At 52.3% G+C, this 15,358-nt stretch overlaps 6 protein-coding genes across 6 annotated transcripts; 1 reads left to right on the forward strand and 5 right to left on the reverse strand.

The window, feature by feature from the left end:
• Positions 1 to 836: 836 nt before the first annotated feature.
• On the reverse strand, positions 837 to 1,631 carry RAS1_1 (Ras GTPase; the record flags this gene model as incomplete). The annotated part of the gene is made up of 4 exons (XM_049387871.1): positions 837 to 1,072; positions 1,124 to 1,399; positions 1,453 to 1,567; positions 1,620 to 1,631. 4 exons carry the CDS (start codon positions 1,629 to 1,631, stop codon positions 837 to 839), a joined length of 639 nt encoding a protein of 212 aa, XP_049244111.1.
• A 1,175-nt stretch (positions 1,632 to 2,806) lies between these two features.
• J4E84_005275 (uncharacterized protein) lies at positions 2,807 to 3,830 on the reverse strand (the record flags this gene model as incomplete). Its single annotated transcript, XM_049387872.1, has 4 exons — positions 2,807 to 3,431; positions 3,486 to 3,634; positions 3,684 to 3,701; positions 3,753 to 3,830. 4 exons carry the CDS (start codon positions 3,828 to 3,830, stop codon positions 2,807 to 2,809), a joined length of 870 nt encoding a protein of 289 aa, XP_049244112.1.
• A 361-nt stretch (positions 3,831 to 4,191) lies between these two features.
• On the forward strand, positions 4,192 to 4,831 carry J4E84_005276 (uncharacterized protein; the record flags this gene model as incomplete). The annotated part of the gene is made up of 4 exons (XM_049387873.1): positions 4,192 to 4,239; positions 4,262 to 4,364; positions 4,461 to 4,591; positions 4,640 to 4,831. 4 exons carry the CDS (start codon positions 4,192 to 4,194, stop codon positions 4,829 to 4,831), a joined length of 474 nt encoding a protein of 157 aa, XP_049244113.1.
• Positions 4,832 to 6,539: 1,708 nt separating this feature from the next.
• Positions 6,540 to 8,397, reverse strand: J4E84_005277 (uncharacterized protein; the record flags this gene model as incomplete). Its single annotated transcript, XM_049387874.1, has 5 exons — positions 6,540 to 6,860; positions 6,910 to 7,165; positions 7,228 to 7,567; positions 7,624 to 7,874; positions 7,937 to 8,397. 5 exons carry the CDS (start codon positions 8,395 to 8,397, stop codon positions 6,540 to 6,542), a joined length of 1,629 nt encoding a protein of 542 aa, XP_049244114.1.
• Positions 8,398 to 9,342: 945 nt separating this feature from the next.
• Positions 9,343 to 11,506, reverse strand: J4E84_005278 (uncharacterized protein; the record flags this gene model as incomplete). The annotated part of the gene is made up of 7 exons (XM_049387875.1): positions 9,343 to 9,933; positions 9,991 to 10,063; positions 10,119 to 10,488; positions 10,540 to 10,730; positions 10,782 to 10,959; positions 11,011 to 11,232; positions 11,296 to 11,506. 7 exons carry the CDS (start codon positions 11,504 to 11,506, stop codon positions 9,343 to 9,345), a joined length of 1,836 nt encoding a protein of 611 aa, XP_049244115.1.
• A 1,153-nt stretch (positions 11,507 to 12,659) lies between these two features.
• Positions 12,660 to 13,316, reverse strand: J4E84_005279 (uncharacterized protein; the record flags this gene model as incomplete). The annotated part of the gene is made up of 1 exon (XM_049387876.1): positions 12,660 to 13,316. The coding sequence occupies one exon, from the start codon at positions 13,314 to 13,316 to the stop codon at positions 12,660 to 12,662; it is 657 nt and encodes a 218-aa protein (XP_049244116.1).
• Between the last annotated feature and the right edge of the window lie 2,042 nt (positions 13,317 to 15,358).

A 15,358-nucleotide genomic window follows, 5' to 3' on the forward strand; every position in this document is an offset into this window, starting at 1 on the left:
TTTCAGTCGGGGTGTAGGCCCTGAAACGGCCGTGCAGGGATAGCGCCATCTCTGTGATAATCTACATCCAATGGCAACGCCCGGGCAAGGCTCGCGAGTCGAAACACCACGCGCTTGTGGCTCCAAGCGGATGATCACTGCGATTGCATCGCCGCTGGTCGCCGAGGGATGTGAATGTACCGCCAGTAGCAGTCGCCATGCAACGTGAGCTGGCAATCTGGATCAAAGGTGTTCGTGCGGGGTGCGACAGCACGTCAAGACGTGCATGAGGGTTGTATTTTGCCGCCATGCTGTAGCGAACGGGAAGTGTTGTGAGCAGAAGACGAGGCTGTGTGGTGATGCGAGTAGAGATGAATTATGTTCATAGAAGGTAGGTAAAGTTAAACGACCCTAAAAGCTGTCAAAAAAATAATGAAATCTTTTGACTCCCCGAAGCGTGCTGCATGGTGCCTCGCATGGCATGCCGACAGGAGGGAATACAGTGTACCGATCAAAATGCCATAAAGAAATCGGTCTAGATAGATGAACGTGAACACGAAGAGCGCCACCAGATAAGAAAGACGGAGTCGATACCAGTAGTAGAAGTAGGGTGTTCGGAGGCGCATCCAGCAGACGTGAATCCGTTAGCCCGTAATGCGAACCCTAAGTGACAGTATCGAAAAGAAGAGGTGTTTGAACGACAGGCCTCCGTAGACGGAGGTGGGCTGACAGTACGTAACAGTAGCATCGCGTGTTTTCTTCTGCTGGCCCAAGCAGCACCGCCAATGGCCAGGGCGGTCGACCGAACCCAGCGGTGTAGGTATCTCTCCACAACAAGAATCATGGCTTCCATATCCTTACATGACTGTGCATCCACAGCAGCCCTTCTTCTCGGCCTGGTCATCGGTGTCAAATGTCTGCTTTGTGGGGCCATTTCCGTTTGAGCCAGGGGCACCTGTGTAGGAGGACATTTCCTTGTTGTATCTGCGGATCTCGCGTACGATGTCGTAGAAGGCGTTGTCAACGTTGATGCGGGATTTGGCCGATGTCTCGATGAATTTGCAGCCAAAGTTGCGCGCCAGAGTCTGGCCCTCTGTGCAAGGGTCAGCACGTGCGGGTGGTCAGGGATGGGATGCAAACGTACCTTGTGTCGAGACCTGCCTCTCACCGTCGAGATCGCACTTGTTACCAACGACGATCATGGGGAAGTAGTCCTTGTCCTTTACTCTCAGGATCTGTTGCTGGAATGTCATAATCTCCTCGAAGCTCTGCCTGTCGGTTATCGAGTAGACGAGCAGGAAGCCCTCTCCTGTGCGCATGTACTGCTCGCGCATAGCCGAGTACTCCTCCTGGCCGGCTGTGTCGAGCACATCGAGCAGCGCAACCTCGTCGTCGATGACGCACTGCTTGCGGTACGAGTCTGGCGCTGTTAGCTTGCTTTTGCGCATGACGCGGCGGATCGTAATAGCTCACCCTCGATGGTCGGGTCGTACTCGTCTACGAAGTGGCTCTGGATCAGCTGGATAGTCAAACACGACTTTCCGACTCCACCGCCGCCGACGACTACCAGCTTGTACTCTCGGAGAAACTGGCGCGGGTTAGCAGGGGCGCGTGCGGCGCGGGCGGTGCTGGGCGCCTACCTTTGATGCCATTGTGAATGTGAGGGAGGTGCCGGACGGTTAGAGGTCGCGGGCGATGAATTAGGGTATAGGGTATAGGTCTAGTAGAGAAGAGCAGAAGAGAAGAGAAGGAGGCTGTAGGGGCGGCGATGACGGGCGGCGGGAGTGATGGCGATGCGACAGGCGTATCGGGGCTGTGACGGGCGGTGGTGGTGAGGTCGTGGCCGGATTATCAGCAGCGAGGGAGATGGCCAGGAGAGTCGTCGCGGTAGAGGAAGACGGGAGAGACGAGCAGGATGATCTCGGTAGCAAAAACGACCCTCTAGCTCCGTCTGGGGCTTTGAAGGAACATGGGCTGCGCTACGCTGACTTCGCTGACTAGGACATGGGCGCGCGCGCGGCCAGAGCGCTAGCCTGCTAGCCCTGCCAACCAAAAAGGACGCCCGCCGCCGCTCCACCACACCAGCCCAGAGCTGCACGCGCGAGATGGGCTGCAAGGCGTTTGGCTGCACCGCCTGCACCGCCTGCTATTTGCTGCTGCATGCCTCTGCGCGCACGCCTGCCCACGTCCGCTGCCCTTCCGCTGCCCTTCCGCTGCCCTTCACGCCGCGCCAAAACAAAGGCACCTAAAGCGGCGGCACATGTCTGCAGCGCACTGCATGGGCGCGCCTCCGACGCTTCCATGCGATCCCAGCGCCGACGCCCACATGCACGGACACTGCCCACGAACCACTACTGTGCGCAAGGGATGGTTCGACATGATGCGAAGGGGGAGGCGGCCGCAAAAGACGTTGGCTGTCTAGCCGCACACCGCGTCGCTTTCGCGTTTGCATGTCTCCCGTGCATGTGACTGCCCGAATATGCGGGTGCCAGCCGTGAAGCACACTGATGCCCATGCCAGGAACCCTCAGGCTACGCCCACACGGAACCCTCCCAAGCGGGGTCGGCGGGTACTCTCTGCCACCATCCGCGACCATCGCCCCGAGCACCACGGTGACCGACTTTGTCTGAATCCTCACCTCATCTAACCTCTCCCAGGGTCCAGCGTGGCCGCGGCACAGCTGCTTCGACAAATCTTCGAGAAGCACCCTAGCCGTCGTCTAGTCCCAACATCATCTTCACAGGCATTCTATTTTGACAAAAGTCCCTGCGTCTAGACACTCAAATATATACACTGTGGCTGCCGCACTACTTCCTCGGCTCACCCTCTACGAGTCCTTGTCAGACGTGTCAGCGTCGTCCTCGCCCTCAACCGCTACGCGCCTCCCCTGAACCGCCTCTTCTACCTCAGGCACCAAACTTTCCATGAACTCGCGATCGCGTCCAACTAGCGTTACCGTGTTGTGGTCCTTTCCCCACCTTGGGTAGCTTCCCACCTTGACCCCCTTCGGCTCTGCCTTGGCTGCGAGCTCGGTCAGATATCCAGCAACGGCACTCTCAGCCATCGGAGTCGAGATGAGGATCCGCAGCACGCCTTTGCCCTCCGGATCCGTCAGCCTAGGCAGGATGCGGGGCTTCAGCCCGTCCAGCATCGCTTCAAACAATCTAGGCACCCCGGGCAAAATATGGATGTTACCGTTCACAACGCTAACGGGAACCCAAAGCGACTCGCTGACAAAAACCACTTGATCTTCATCTGATTTAGAATCATCGATAGGCAGCTCCACCATGCGTTTCTTGGCTTTAAGCGCTGGAGACTCGACGTTCCAGTCAAAGTCGGGCTGAGACTTGTGCGGCTTCGACAGGCGCTTCATGCGCTGGAATGCTGCATCGTGTAACTTCAACGGCAACCCGAAAGCCTTCGCTATCGACTGGTACGTGATGTCGTCGTGACTAGACGCCCATTAGCTCAGCGGCTGCGTGGTGTAGCGAACACGCTGCACTCACGTGGGACCAATTCCGCCGCTCGTCACAACCATGTCGTAATTCTTCGACATGCGTTGGACGGCTTCGATGATCTCGCCTTCGTCGTCAGCAATGACTTCGATGCGGCGCAGGTTAATGCCCAGCGAGAAGCAGAACTTGGCAAAGTAGGCCTGTGTGACATTAGTCGAGGTACCACGCCGTTGATGCGGCATAGTCTACCGAGTTCGTGTCGACTGTCTATGTTTCACGTCAGCTGCCAGAAATCTCAATCGATTCCCACATACATACCTTGCCTCCAAGGACTTCATCGCCAATGATCAAACAGCCCGCTGTGTGAATCAAACTCTTCTGTTGTGTCGAAGCCATGACTGATGACGTTATCGATGGACGGAACGAGGCGGCAGAACGATGAGCAAAGTTGGGGATAGGACGAGACAAGTGCCTGGCAACCTGATTCAGTCGTCCGAACATGGATCAAGACAAGTAACTCAGGGGGAAGAGGGTATGAGTAGCTAGGTGCATGAGAAAGAAAAGCCTTCTAGAAAGGTGAGGGTGTATCGACTTGACGGTAGTGCATTGGCTAGCGCCATCCGCGACCTCAGGAACCCCCGCCCATAGACCCCGCTAACGAACGTATCCCGCCCGGCAGACTTCCTCAGCCCTACACCACCCCCGATCATCCTCAAACGCCCGTTGCCAACCTAGGTCTGCTGCATCGTGCGAAACCATGGCAAGTGCCGCCATCACTTCGCTGCTACGCGCGTCATGCCCGGTCGTTCGCTAATACTTCGGCCCAGTCTTCCGAGGCACGACTATACACCTTCTCTGAGGAGACCAAGTCCAAGCTACGCAAGTTCCGCCTGGGCACCTCGCGCGCCAAAGACCCCCAGGCCGTTATCTGTTCGTATACCTAGGTCTGCTTTTGCCGCAGTCGTTCCTGCCACAGCCTGCCGCGGCCCTGCCCCCTACAATGGCGCTGACGCCCATGCGCGCCAGACGAAATCGATAAGAAGACGCTCGAAGTACGCCAGTCGGACGATGAGGTCTACACCGACGTACAGAGCCTCGCCGATGAGCTCCCCGATCACGCACCGCGATTTGTGCTCTTGAGCTACCCGTTGACCCTCGTACGCCGCACCCACCATACACATCGCAAGGAAGCTGAGACTTGATAGGACTCGGGACGGTTATCCGTGCCATACGTCATGCTATACTACCTGCCCATCACATGCAACAGCGAGGTGAAGATGCTGTACGCCGGCGCAAAAGAGCTCATGCGGAACACAAGTGAGGTGAACCGCATCATCGAGATCGACAGTGCCGAGGATTTGGAGGAGATTGAAGACAAGTTGAAGGAGCAGAAGTAGAACAGTACGAGATGACGATGCGATGAGAGAGGGTATAACACGACACATGAGCGCGCGCCGTTTGACTACACCGGCTATAAGGACAATACCACCACGATGTCGTATCCGCACCAGATACCGCACCGTGTTCGGTTCACACTAGCAATGCTTGGTATTAGTCCTTGTTCGTACATACCGACTGGAGACACCTGCGCTCATCTCTTGCTTTCGTTTCTCACCTCCAGTGTTATAACACATGTGTATTTGTTTCAGACGATCTTGAGCGATCACGATGTTGCTGCGTCACAGCTAACACTCGCATAGTCACGATACCAGAATGTCGCTCTCAGATAGATGCGATATCTGCTTAAAGCAGCATCGAGCAAATGCAGAGTGTGTGTCCAAGTCTAGGCGCAAGCCTGTTATCGCATCGTCGGACCCTCACCAATTTGTAACACCTATCGTCTATCTGTACCAGCCGTGTCTAAATCCTTCCATGCCACACAAAGGCACTACGATTGGTCGGTGCCCCCATCTTCCTACAAAATTACATGTGGACCCCCACCAAGCTCAACCACGGCAGAAGACCAACAACGGCAAAAGAAAATCTCCGATGTGCACACCACGCTGCAATGCCTGCATGGGGAAGGTACGCTGACCCTTTTTCAACTTTCATATGTATGATTGCGGCACGTTCTCGTTTGTAGGGATGTTGACAAGTGTGCCCCCTGTCCCCGACTTTTGTGGAGACGTCTTGAACCGTCGCTTGCGCCGTATTGTACAGCGCTTCGTACCGAACCCTGCAACATCAAAACGTTGAAATATGGGAAACGGAATAACTGCTGCAAGTCGTAGGGATCGGCAGCGAAAGTTTGGCTCGGTAAATTATCTGGTGATATGTTTGAGAAGACTTTGCGCGCACGGGAGGATACTGCACGCGCGTTGGGCTCTGAGGATCGTGAGGACTGGGTTCAGGAGATTGTGTTCGAAGCGATATGAGCACCCAACTAAAGCGACCTGTACCTCGAGTCAACGCGCCTACGACTTCCAACGCGACTTTTGCGGGAGAACATCATGTTACTATTGCGTTCTCTGCAAGTATGTCGGCAACGATGGCACGGGCGTGGGCCAGCCTCCACCTCATGTTGCGTGGTATAAATCGACGGAATAGATTTCACTCGACGCACCGGTGGAATAACTACGATTCTGCAGCTTCCTCCACGAGCGGGTTGTAAGATCAGTGGTCGCTTTACCCGACGCTGTCACCTTCTTTGCTTTGCGAGCAGCTGGTGATAAGCTTGTCTCCGTATTGTATCGAAGATACGTCATCAGTCACGTCGCGAGATCACGACGCGTCTGTTCTGGAATTGGACTAGTATCGCTTCTGGAAGCGTGTCATAGTGCCGAGCGTGCGATGCGCAGGTCCTGGAAGGGCATGTGCACCCATTGATCACGAAGACTTGTATGTCTGAAACAACAGTATATTCGGGCTAATGTCGATCATCCTCCAGCCAGAGGAACGCGATGCCAGCAGTAAAGCCTCTTCATCCGAGCTTTTTTGTATCGAGCCATGACCTCTTGTCGTTTAAACCATCACGTCTACCCGAAAACCTCTGTGAGTCTGAGCAGCAGAACATGCCTATTCAAAACCCTGCTCTTGCTCAAGACTGCGCGTACTCTCATGTCCAGATTTGACACAATAACCATCATCTCGCACACCATATGAGACTTATTGTACTGCCCACTTGCTGCGTTTCCGGAGACTTGGCCCGAAACGGTAAAGCACGTAAGGAATCGGCAGTGCTATGACACTGATGATACCAAGCAGGGTCAAAGTCCAATGAGTGCCTAGGTTCCTGTACATGGGAATACCAACAACAGTCATCCCACCAGCTGCGATGTATCTGACCAGCGCGACAAACGTCAAGGCTGATGCTGCGTATGCTTCGTAGCTGTCGATGATGTACATGTATGCGGACATGAAGATGCAAATGTTGCTGAAGCCAACGAGCAATGATGCTGCTAGAGGCGACCATATCGACACCGAAGCCTAAAGCCAGTTAGACTCATGAATGTAGATAGGCATGGCGAATACGTACATAGTCAGTCCACCCCATCCAGAAGAGACCAATAGGCAGTGTAGGTGCTCCAATCATGGCAAAGAACAATCTTGACTCGCGGTGTATAGCTTTACCGGATCCATCGTCTCCATCTTTCTCGAGTTGTCGCACGGTTCTGCGATATGCAACTGGAACAAGAAGCGCGGAAAGAGCTATGCCGACGAACAAGCCCACGAAGCAGATGTTGGATAGCCCCTCGTTGATGTCGAAGGTTTCCGCGAAGATGTAAGGGTAGCTGCAAGAACGTTAGCCGTACTCTTCGCGTTTGCCTTTTTACAATCTCTAAAAGTCACATACCCATCCAAGAACGTGAACAATATGATGTAGACGATCATCAAGTAAAGAGTGAAAGCCACGACGATTGGCTGCGTGCAGAGAAGGAACGGTCGAAGAAAAGATTTGGATAAGAGTTCACCGATAGAGCCATGCGATGCTTCTGTCGCAGTGAGGAAACGGTTGTTCCCTGTGAACTTTCGGAAATGATGTGCCTTGTAGTGTAAAAGACGCGGTGCGAATGATTCTCTTTTGAACAGCAATATCAGCGTGAAAGTTACTCCGATTAAGATCAGTGTTATCCACTCGGTCCATCTCCAGCTGATGTCCTCCCCGTAGCCGATGTAAGCACCTATGACTGGACCTGTTTTGATGGGTGGTCAGTGAGGCCGAAGAAGCAGATTGGAAACGAAAACTCACCTAAGACTGGTCCACCGAATGCGGGTATTGCGAACAGTGGAAAGGCGAATGTCTTTTCAACTGGACTCCATAGGTCTCCCACAGAGCCGCCCGCGACCGTGAGAGGAGTACTAGCAGAAAATCCAGCTAGGAATCTGAAGGCAATCTGGGCACCAAAATTCGGGGCTAAAGCGGATCCTAGAGTCCAACACGCGAAGACGAAGAGAGAGCCAAGATAAACCGGGTATCGTCCGAGGAGCTCCGAGAGCGGGCTACAAATGTGAAGATACGATGTCAGTTTATAGTCTACATGCGATTCGTTCGTCCAACTTACCTCAGCAAAAGAGCCCCGAAGCCGAAGCCTACCAAAAAGAGTGCAGTAGCCAACGACTCCGCTACCTCCGAAACCCCAAACTCAGCGGACGCTCTGGTGAGAACTGCAGAGTCGATGGAAGATGCGAGAGTCGCAACGAAAGCGACAAGGCATACGAGTAACGTCGCGCCAATACGGTGCATGGTCGAGAATTGCTTTGGGTTGTGTTGGTCATCGGGCCCGCTCCAATCAACCTGGTAATACAGCTCATTGTTACCATCTTCTCTCAGCGTGATGCCTGGAATCCGAGTGAACGGTTCACCTTTTTCCAGCTCTTTAGGTAAGGCTGAATCCCCCAGCCCATGTGCCTCGTCGGACGAGCGTGCAGTACGAGCAGTCAGTGGGTCTGAGACTTCAGTGACGCGTTGTAATTCTTCCTTCACATGTCGCTGCAGAGCTCTGTACTGTAAAAAGAACGCCATAACAGGATAAAACAAAAAGGTAGCTAAAAAAGGATTATAGGGTCTAATCAGAAGACCGTTTCGCGACTTTTAGGAGCTTGAGAAAACCGCCACGGGCTTTATCTCCGTGACGTGACGCCCGCGAGCCATCATCGGAAAGGGCAGGAAGTCTCTGACACAAGCAAAACGCTATACTTTAAAATTGGGGCTTCTTCGAATGCTTGTGACGGGAGATGCGAAAGTGGGTTTTCGCTGGAGACTTTTTGTTGTGTTCATGGCTAGAGCCTTGGATTTAGCGTCGCCCATGCTCCCCGAGGCGGCACTTTCCCTAAAAGGGTGACGGATCTGACGTATGTTGTCGGGAATAATTGTTCATGCCGCTGTCTTTTTTTTCAAAGCAACGGTTTGAACGGGGCTGGGCTTTGTAATGTTGGTGTTTGCATGAACTATGCTTTGCAAGAACCAACCGATAGAGGCGGCTACTGCTTTACATGATGTGCGCGCGAGAAGGTGATCAACAGTTGTCTTGAGAATGACTTCGTCAGCTTGTGAGTATCCTTTTCTCCATCTTAAGATGGAATTATTGATCTTCTGACGATAGAGTCTTGCAAATTGTCGCAAAAGATTGCTCACCTTTGGTAGATGCGAGCGGTCGTGACGGTGTCGGAAGCCTGGCTAGCCTCCGCGGAGCAAATGTTATCGGCTGTTGCCTCATCATTCTCAATCATGGCCGCTGCTTCCACTTCGTACCAGAAAAAGGCTGAACAGGCTTAGAGCCTACACTGACGTTAGGTCATCTACTTTGCATGCTTGCGTGTTAATGTAGGCTGCAGGCCTGGCTTTGAGCTTCACATCGAGCCATAAAGAGTTGCACATAGGGTATAAAATCGTCTTTTACCATTCCACAAGCTATGTAACAGTCCAGCAGAGATCTTGAACATCGAACGTTAAGCGATGCTCTCAAGATTAAGCCCTTTCCACGTTCTCTGTCTTCGCCGCGGTGTACTCAGCGTTGGACTGGAAGCCACCTTCTGGGAGTTTGTCAAGTTGGTCATTCTCTCGGTCCAAGCTGCGGAAAGTCCAGGCAAAACCAACCCAACCAAGGAACGTCAGGATGGCAATGCTCATGTACAGCCACACGAGCAATGGATCACCAGCCAATGGCACGAAGGCTTGTGCGATGGCAGACGAGAAAGCATGCGTGAACCAAAACATGCCAGTCACCAAAGATCGCATGTTCTTCGGTGCTTTGGAGAACGCGTACTCAAGTCCTGTGATGCTAGCGAAGATCTCCGAGAATGCGATGAGAATGTATGCAGGAACCTGAGTCCACACTGAGAGATCCGGTGGTTGATCGCAGTCTGTGGGAAACTCTCCGCAAGGCGATTTCTGGTAGATGAAGTGTTGGATGACTGCTGCAACCACCATGGAAAGCATAGCGCAGATGAAACCAGCCTGGATTTTCTTCAAAGGGGTGAAGTTGATTCCCCAGCGAGCAAGCCTCGGGTAGATGAATTTGTCGAATATCGGAATGCAGATCAGCAATGTGAACGGGTTCTATGAGAAATCCGCGTTAGAATTTGTCTCTCGTGCGTTTTGGTGTTGAGAACATACAAGGTTATGTACCACATCATTTGGTACACCGTTGAGCTTCATGGTGGACGCCTGCGAAACCAGGTTACTGGTCCTTGAAGACGGTCAGCGATTGTCTTACGTGCATTCATGATACAAATGATACTCACATTTGGCCGTAAGGCAGCCAAAAGATGGGCAACCAGAAGAATACTTGACAGGCCTTGATGCCACGCCGAACTTCGTCCACCCACGCGTCATCGAAAGTCATCCATACTGGCTTGTTGGCGACTTTGCTTGGTTTTGCAGCGTCCCAAATGTTCGGATCAGAGAGATTCTTCCACGTACGCACGGGATTGAGCGAGAAGCGCCCTTTCAGAACCAGCCCGTATGTTCTCATAGACTTGACCAGCACATCACCCTGTGGAGGTTTCTTGACGTAGTGCTTGCTGAGGGTGACCATCAGAAGCGGGCAAAGCGCAAAGAGAATAGTTGGTAACGTGAAGGAGAGCCAGAAGCCGACGTATTTCTCGGCATATACTGTAATGAACGTCAGCTACCGCATCGCATGGTTCATCGAACATTGCTTACCCATAGAGACTTGGCCGACCAGCGCACCAACATTGATCAGAAGGTAGTAACGCATGTATACTCGGGAGTATGTAATGCCCGGGTCCACTATCACCCGTTCACCGTTGGGCTCGGTACGAATAAAAGCTCGCGGATGACTGGCTTCATACTGCTCCGCGATAAGCGGAGAGATGCAGCATTTGAAAAAGCCCCTGCAAGTGGTCAACATATGGATTGAGTGCGTTCCGTGCGGAGATACTTACACGCCGGTGCCAAACAGAATCAGGCCCAGAATGAACGAGGCAAGAGCTCCTTCGGGGTTTGGTCCCATAACCTGAGGGATCGCAGCAATGATGATTAAGATATGACCAAGTGTAGCAACGGCAATGGCGAAGTAGATCGTCTTGAATTTGCCCCAGTATTCGTCAGCAACCCAACCGCCTAGTGAAAATATTAGTACAATTCTTGCTCGGGAACAAAGATTACGCTTACCAACTAGCGGCATGATGTACGAGAAGAATGAGTTGAATTGGACAAGGCCTGTGCTAGCACGCTGGCCCATTCCAAGGGCTCCTGGTTGACCGTCGCCCGCAGCGCCAGCTTCAGGGAAGGGTCCTGACGTGGGGAGGTCTCTCTGGATGAAGTTGACAAAGACGGCGGTTGTTCCGTAGTAAGCAAAACGCTCACACATTTCTACAACACCGATGATGTAGACTAGTAGTGGGTTGGTACGTCAGCGCATGGTACATGAAGACCCTGTAGAAAGGATGTACGTACTCATCCAATTGACTTTGCCATATACACGACGAAGCTTTCCCCAGTCTTCTTCGGTAGGGTATTGCTCGCCATTGGGGCCAACAAGACTCTCGGAAGTTGACACAAACTTGTCGTGCTTCTCTAAGCTCGCACTGCCCCGTGTGTCGTTGTGAAGACGAGGTGCATTCGCCAATGCGGCGTCAACGATCTCGAGATTTGCCCCTGTAGACATGGCGGCTGGTGAGAACGTGATTATCTCAAACACTTCGGCCGACTCGCCGGGTTATATAAATCTCTTTGGCATCTTCCTTCGGATTGCGAGCTGCCTCATTCAGCAAAGTCGTGGCACTGTATTACCATTCACAACGTTCTCGGCACCAGACAATCTTCCCGGTACCCTGATCGCCCAGAGATAACTGTCTGTGCAAGGCGCTCGGTACTCGCTCGAATTCCATCCTACGTTCTTGGATTTCTGGGTATCTCGGATAAGCGGTTGGCGCCGAGCAATGCTAACGGCTGCGCCGTTCTTGAACGTTTGTGACCTGATCTTGGCAGGCATTTCGATACCAGGCCAAGCAGATAGCACCCAATGAAAAGCAAAATGAGATATGAAGGGGTTGTTGGCCACCTAGTAGTAAACCCAGACGGTCAGACGTCCAAGATCTGACAACATCTTGACAAACCCTACATCGCGACCTTCCTCATCAAGCAATGTGGCAACCCTTATCCTGAAGATCTGCTCCGATGGATTTTGCCCAAATGACCTCGGGAGTGTTGAAAGCTTGCATTATGTCTTACTGTTGCTCCTAGGCATAACGGAGCCTTCGTCACGGTGGTATGGTTGAGCGGAAGGTAGCCTGTCAATGACCGACGCGTTCGAACGGCTGCGTCGCCATCGGGCCTTGAGACGCAAGGAAGGAAGCATGGAGGTCATCATCTGCATAACTACTACCATCGTGAAAGAAAGGTGTGGACTGGTCGCGGGACCCTTGTTCAAGCGCCAAGCATGCCCCGCCTGGACTAGGCCAATTTTGGCTATCGCCCCTCAAGTGCTCTCTTTCCGCACCCACCTCCAGCGCTGCGCAGCGTTCATCACTCAGGCACTACTGAAGCGACGCATCGCAGACCGATCATCAGTGCTGATTGCGAGCGATGGATCTGTAGAGGCCACCTTCAGATTCCTTGCACACCTGGCAGAGAGTCCGGGTCACGTCGCTGACTCAATAATTCACAGAACGGTCCCGGTGAGACGTTCTCACTGATACTAATTGTTTAGGAAGTTTACGAATATTTTGGTCAAGCTTAGATCTTCAATTGACTTGATCCGCATGAAGTTGATTCGGTAGTCCTGCCTTATCCGCCACTTCGCTCCTCCACAGCCGCATCTATGATCGTTCCTGACTAGAGCGATAAGCAAGCAACTCTTGTTCAGTTTGCCTCAGCTTCTCCCTTTCAGATTCCAGTCTCTTTCTCCGCTGATCATTCGAGCCCTTCTGCGAATCCTTCTCCTTATCGTAAGCCAAAGGATGGTTTACAAGCAGCCGAATCTTCCAGTCTTCAAATAACACGTCTTTCGCAACTCTTTTATTCCAAAGCAATGCATTTACTACATTCTGCATGCGCTCTGCGCACGTCGCATCAGCATCAGCTTCGAGACCTCGGTGGGGTTTCAGGGCTTTGTTGAACTGAGCTGGCCCTCGGAAGCCGCTCTTGCACCGGTCGATTAAAGCTGAGAAGATTTCCCGACACGTCGCCTCGAGCAGTAGAGAGTCGTACGCTTCCGGTCGAAACATCCTGGCTGCGCTTGAATTCTCAGGATCCTTGATGTCTTCGAGATTTATCATGGCCAGGACGAGCTTTCGTACCCAGAATTCGGCATGCTGTTCTACATCTGGGATCGAGGCATCAGAGCGAGGGTCTATTTGAGGCGCTCGTTGCACCCTTCGCCTATATTCTCGAGCGTTATCCCACCGACTGCTGGTAACAGGAGCCGGTGCAGTGCGGTTGGGAGTTACAGGGTTTTGGCTGAGTGGTGAGAACATCGTGGGTGGAGGTAAGCTTCTGTATGACTGTGGAGGATGAAGGTTGCAGCTTCTCTGCCCTGCGAGTCGGTAACTCATATCAAAGTGTAGGCGGCATGTGAATGTTAGTATGTAACATGAGGCATATACTGATTGTTGACGGTCCAGTCGCTGTTGGTTAGATGCGGAACCTGCAGGTATTATGCACGTAGTGATCTGGCAAGTGCATTCATGTTCTGGTGTCTGAAGCACTGCAACGTAGTGAATTTGAAGAACTTGATGGTTGTGAATTCCGCCATGTCATTGATGGCGCCCGCTTCCTTGAGCCCCCCTACGATTAAACCAGGCTTTCATAGCGTTTGCGCTGTGCCGCATTGCCACACAGTGCATTTGGTCCACACTAGGAACTCGTTATCATACGCATCTGATCTTGAACCTCAACTCAACAAACAGGTGACCAGAAATTTAATACCTTTTCCATTACCATAATACCGCCAAGGTTCATCGGAGCAAGACATGTACTAGGGATGCTGAGAACATCAAGCATGGACACAGGAACAAAGGCTCCATACCCCTCATCACGTTCTAATACGCCATCACAGATAGAGCCTTTAGAAGGCTCTTCGTCTGTACAGTTCACCGCGTCACGGCCAGTGCAGTTATCGCCATCCTCCTCTGCTCTCACACGGCCAACTCTGTACGCAGGTCAACACATGTGGGAGTATCCGTCTAGAGATGATATTGCATCACAATGTCATCCAGGGGCTGCCGCGGAGAACGGTTTCGGCAGAACCCAACCGCTGGCGTACTCGTACAACGCCTTCATGGGCGATATCCAGTCTAGTGAACAGCACTCTATCGATATGCCCGACCATAATGAGTACGTTGGGCCAATCATGGATAGGAAAAGAAGAGAATATGGGTTTGCACCATCACCACCATACCCATTGCACGGTCATGATGTGAACGAACATTCCAAGAGCGCTATGCACGGTAATAATAGTGGCTTAATCCGTCAGCCAACGGCAGAAGACTTCCTTCGACCCGATCATCCACTCCCTGCACCGCCGGCTGAAGAGTACGACTCGGACCAAGATCTTCCAGTCATTGAGCCAGACTCATATCTTCCCGAAAGCTCCAACCATACTTATCTAGGCGATCTGTCTCAGCAACCAGTAGCCGCCCCAAAACGACACTCCACAACTGCTGCTGCCGCCAGAACTACACGTCTACCGGAAGAGAAATCGAAGAACAAACTCCCGCAGTCGGAGATCATCACAACTTCAAACGCATCAGCTCTTGAACACGAATCTGCAGTGTCAGAGCATCACAGTACACCTGTACGTGTGCCGACTATCAGCAGTGACATGTACCAGCCGGCTCTAGGTGGTTTGCAGCGAGTATCAGGTGTGCAACGTAGGGATTCAAAGCGCGATCGGGTCAAGCGCTTCGCAAAGAACTTGAATCCATTTCGTCACGAACGAAAGTTTGGGCGTCCAGAGAATTAAGAAGTTGGTGGGCGGAGACGGAGGTTGTACTAGATGCGCCTTTGTTGTCGCAAGTGGTCCTCTCTGAGGCACTTAAGTGCAAACTGGTGATATGTGTTGCGCAGTTTTATCATTGAGAAGCTCGGGCTAGAACAAAACTCGTGTGGCCTCGAAGGGGGAAGTAGCTGTGGCAAGCGCTGATGTTCTTGGAAAATATCCAGTTTCTAGAAATAGCCTACTTTGCATACTGAGCCAGCCAAAGTCTGGATGCGAAATAAAGAAAACAAAATAGAAGTAATTAGTCTATACAATGACGAAGTGCGAAAATGGTGAGGGAGTCTGGGGATAGTTTTGCAACACGATGCACAACCACACTAGCGTTCCAGCCGTGCTTTCTCCTCTGGCCCAAGCCCCACCTTCCATCTCCCTCAGTTCAGTTACAAATGTCAATTTTCCGATCGTTCTTGGTAATCGCGACTCACCCAAGGCACACTCTCAGGAATCAAAGCTACTGTCACATTCACAATGCTACCGTTCACATTGCCCAACCGGCAGGGTGCAGCTGAACACCTGTTA

Source organism: Alternaria hordeiaustralica (genome assembly GCF_023758085.1).
Source record: "Alternaria hordeiaustralica strain BMP 2776 chromosome Unknown scaffold_9, whole genome shotgun sequence".
NCBI classification, from domain to species: domain Eukaryota; kingdom Fungi; phylum Ascomycota; class Dothideomycetes; order Pleosporales; family Pleosporaceae; genus Alternaria; species Alternaria hordeiaustralica.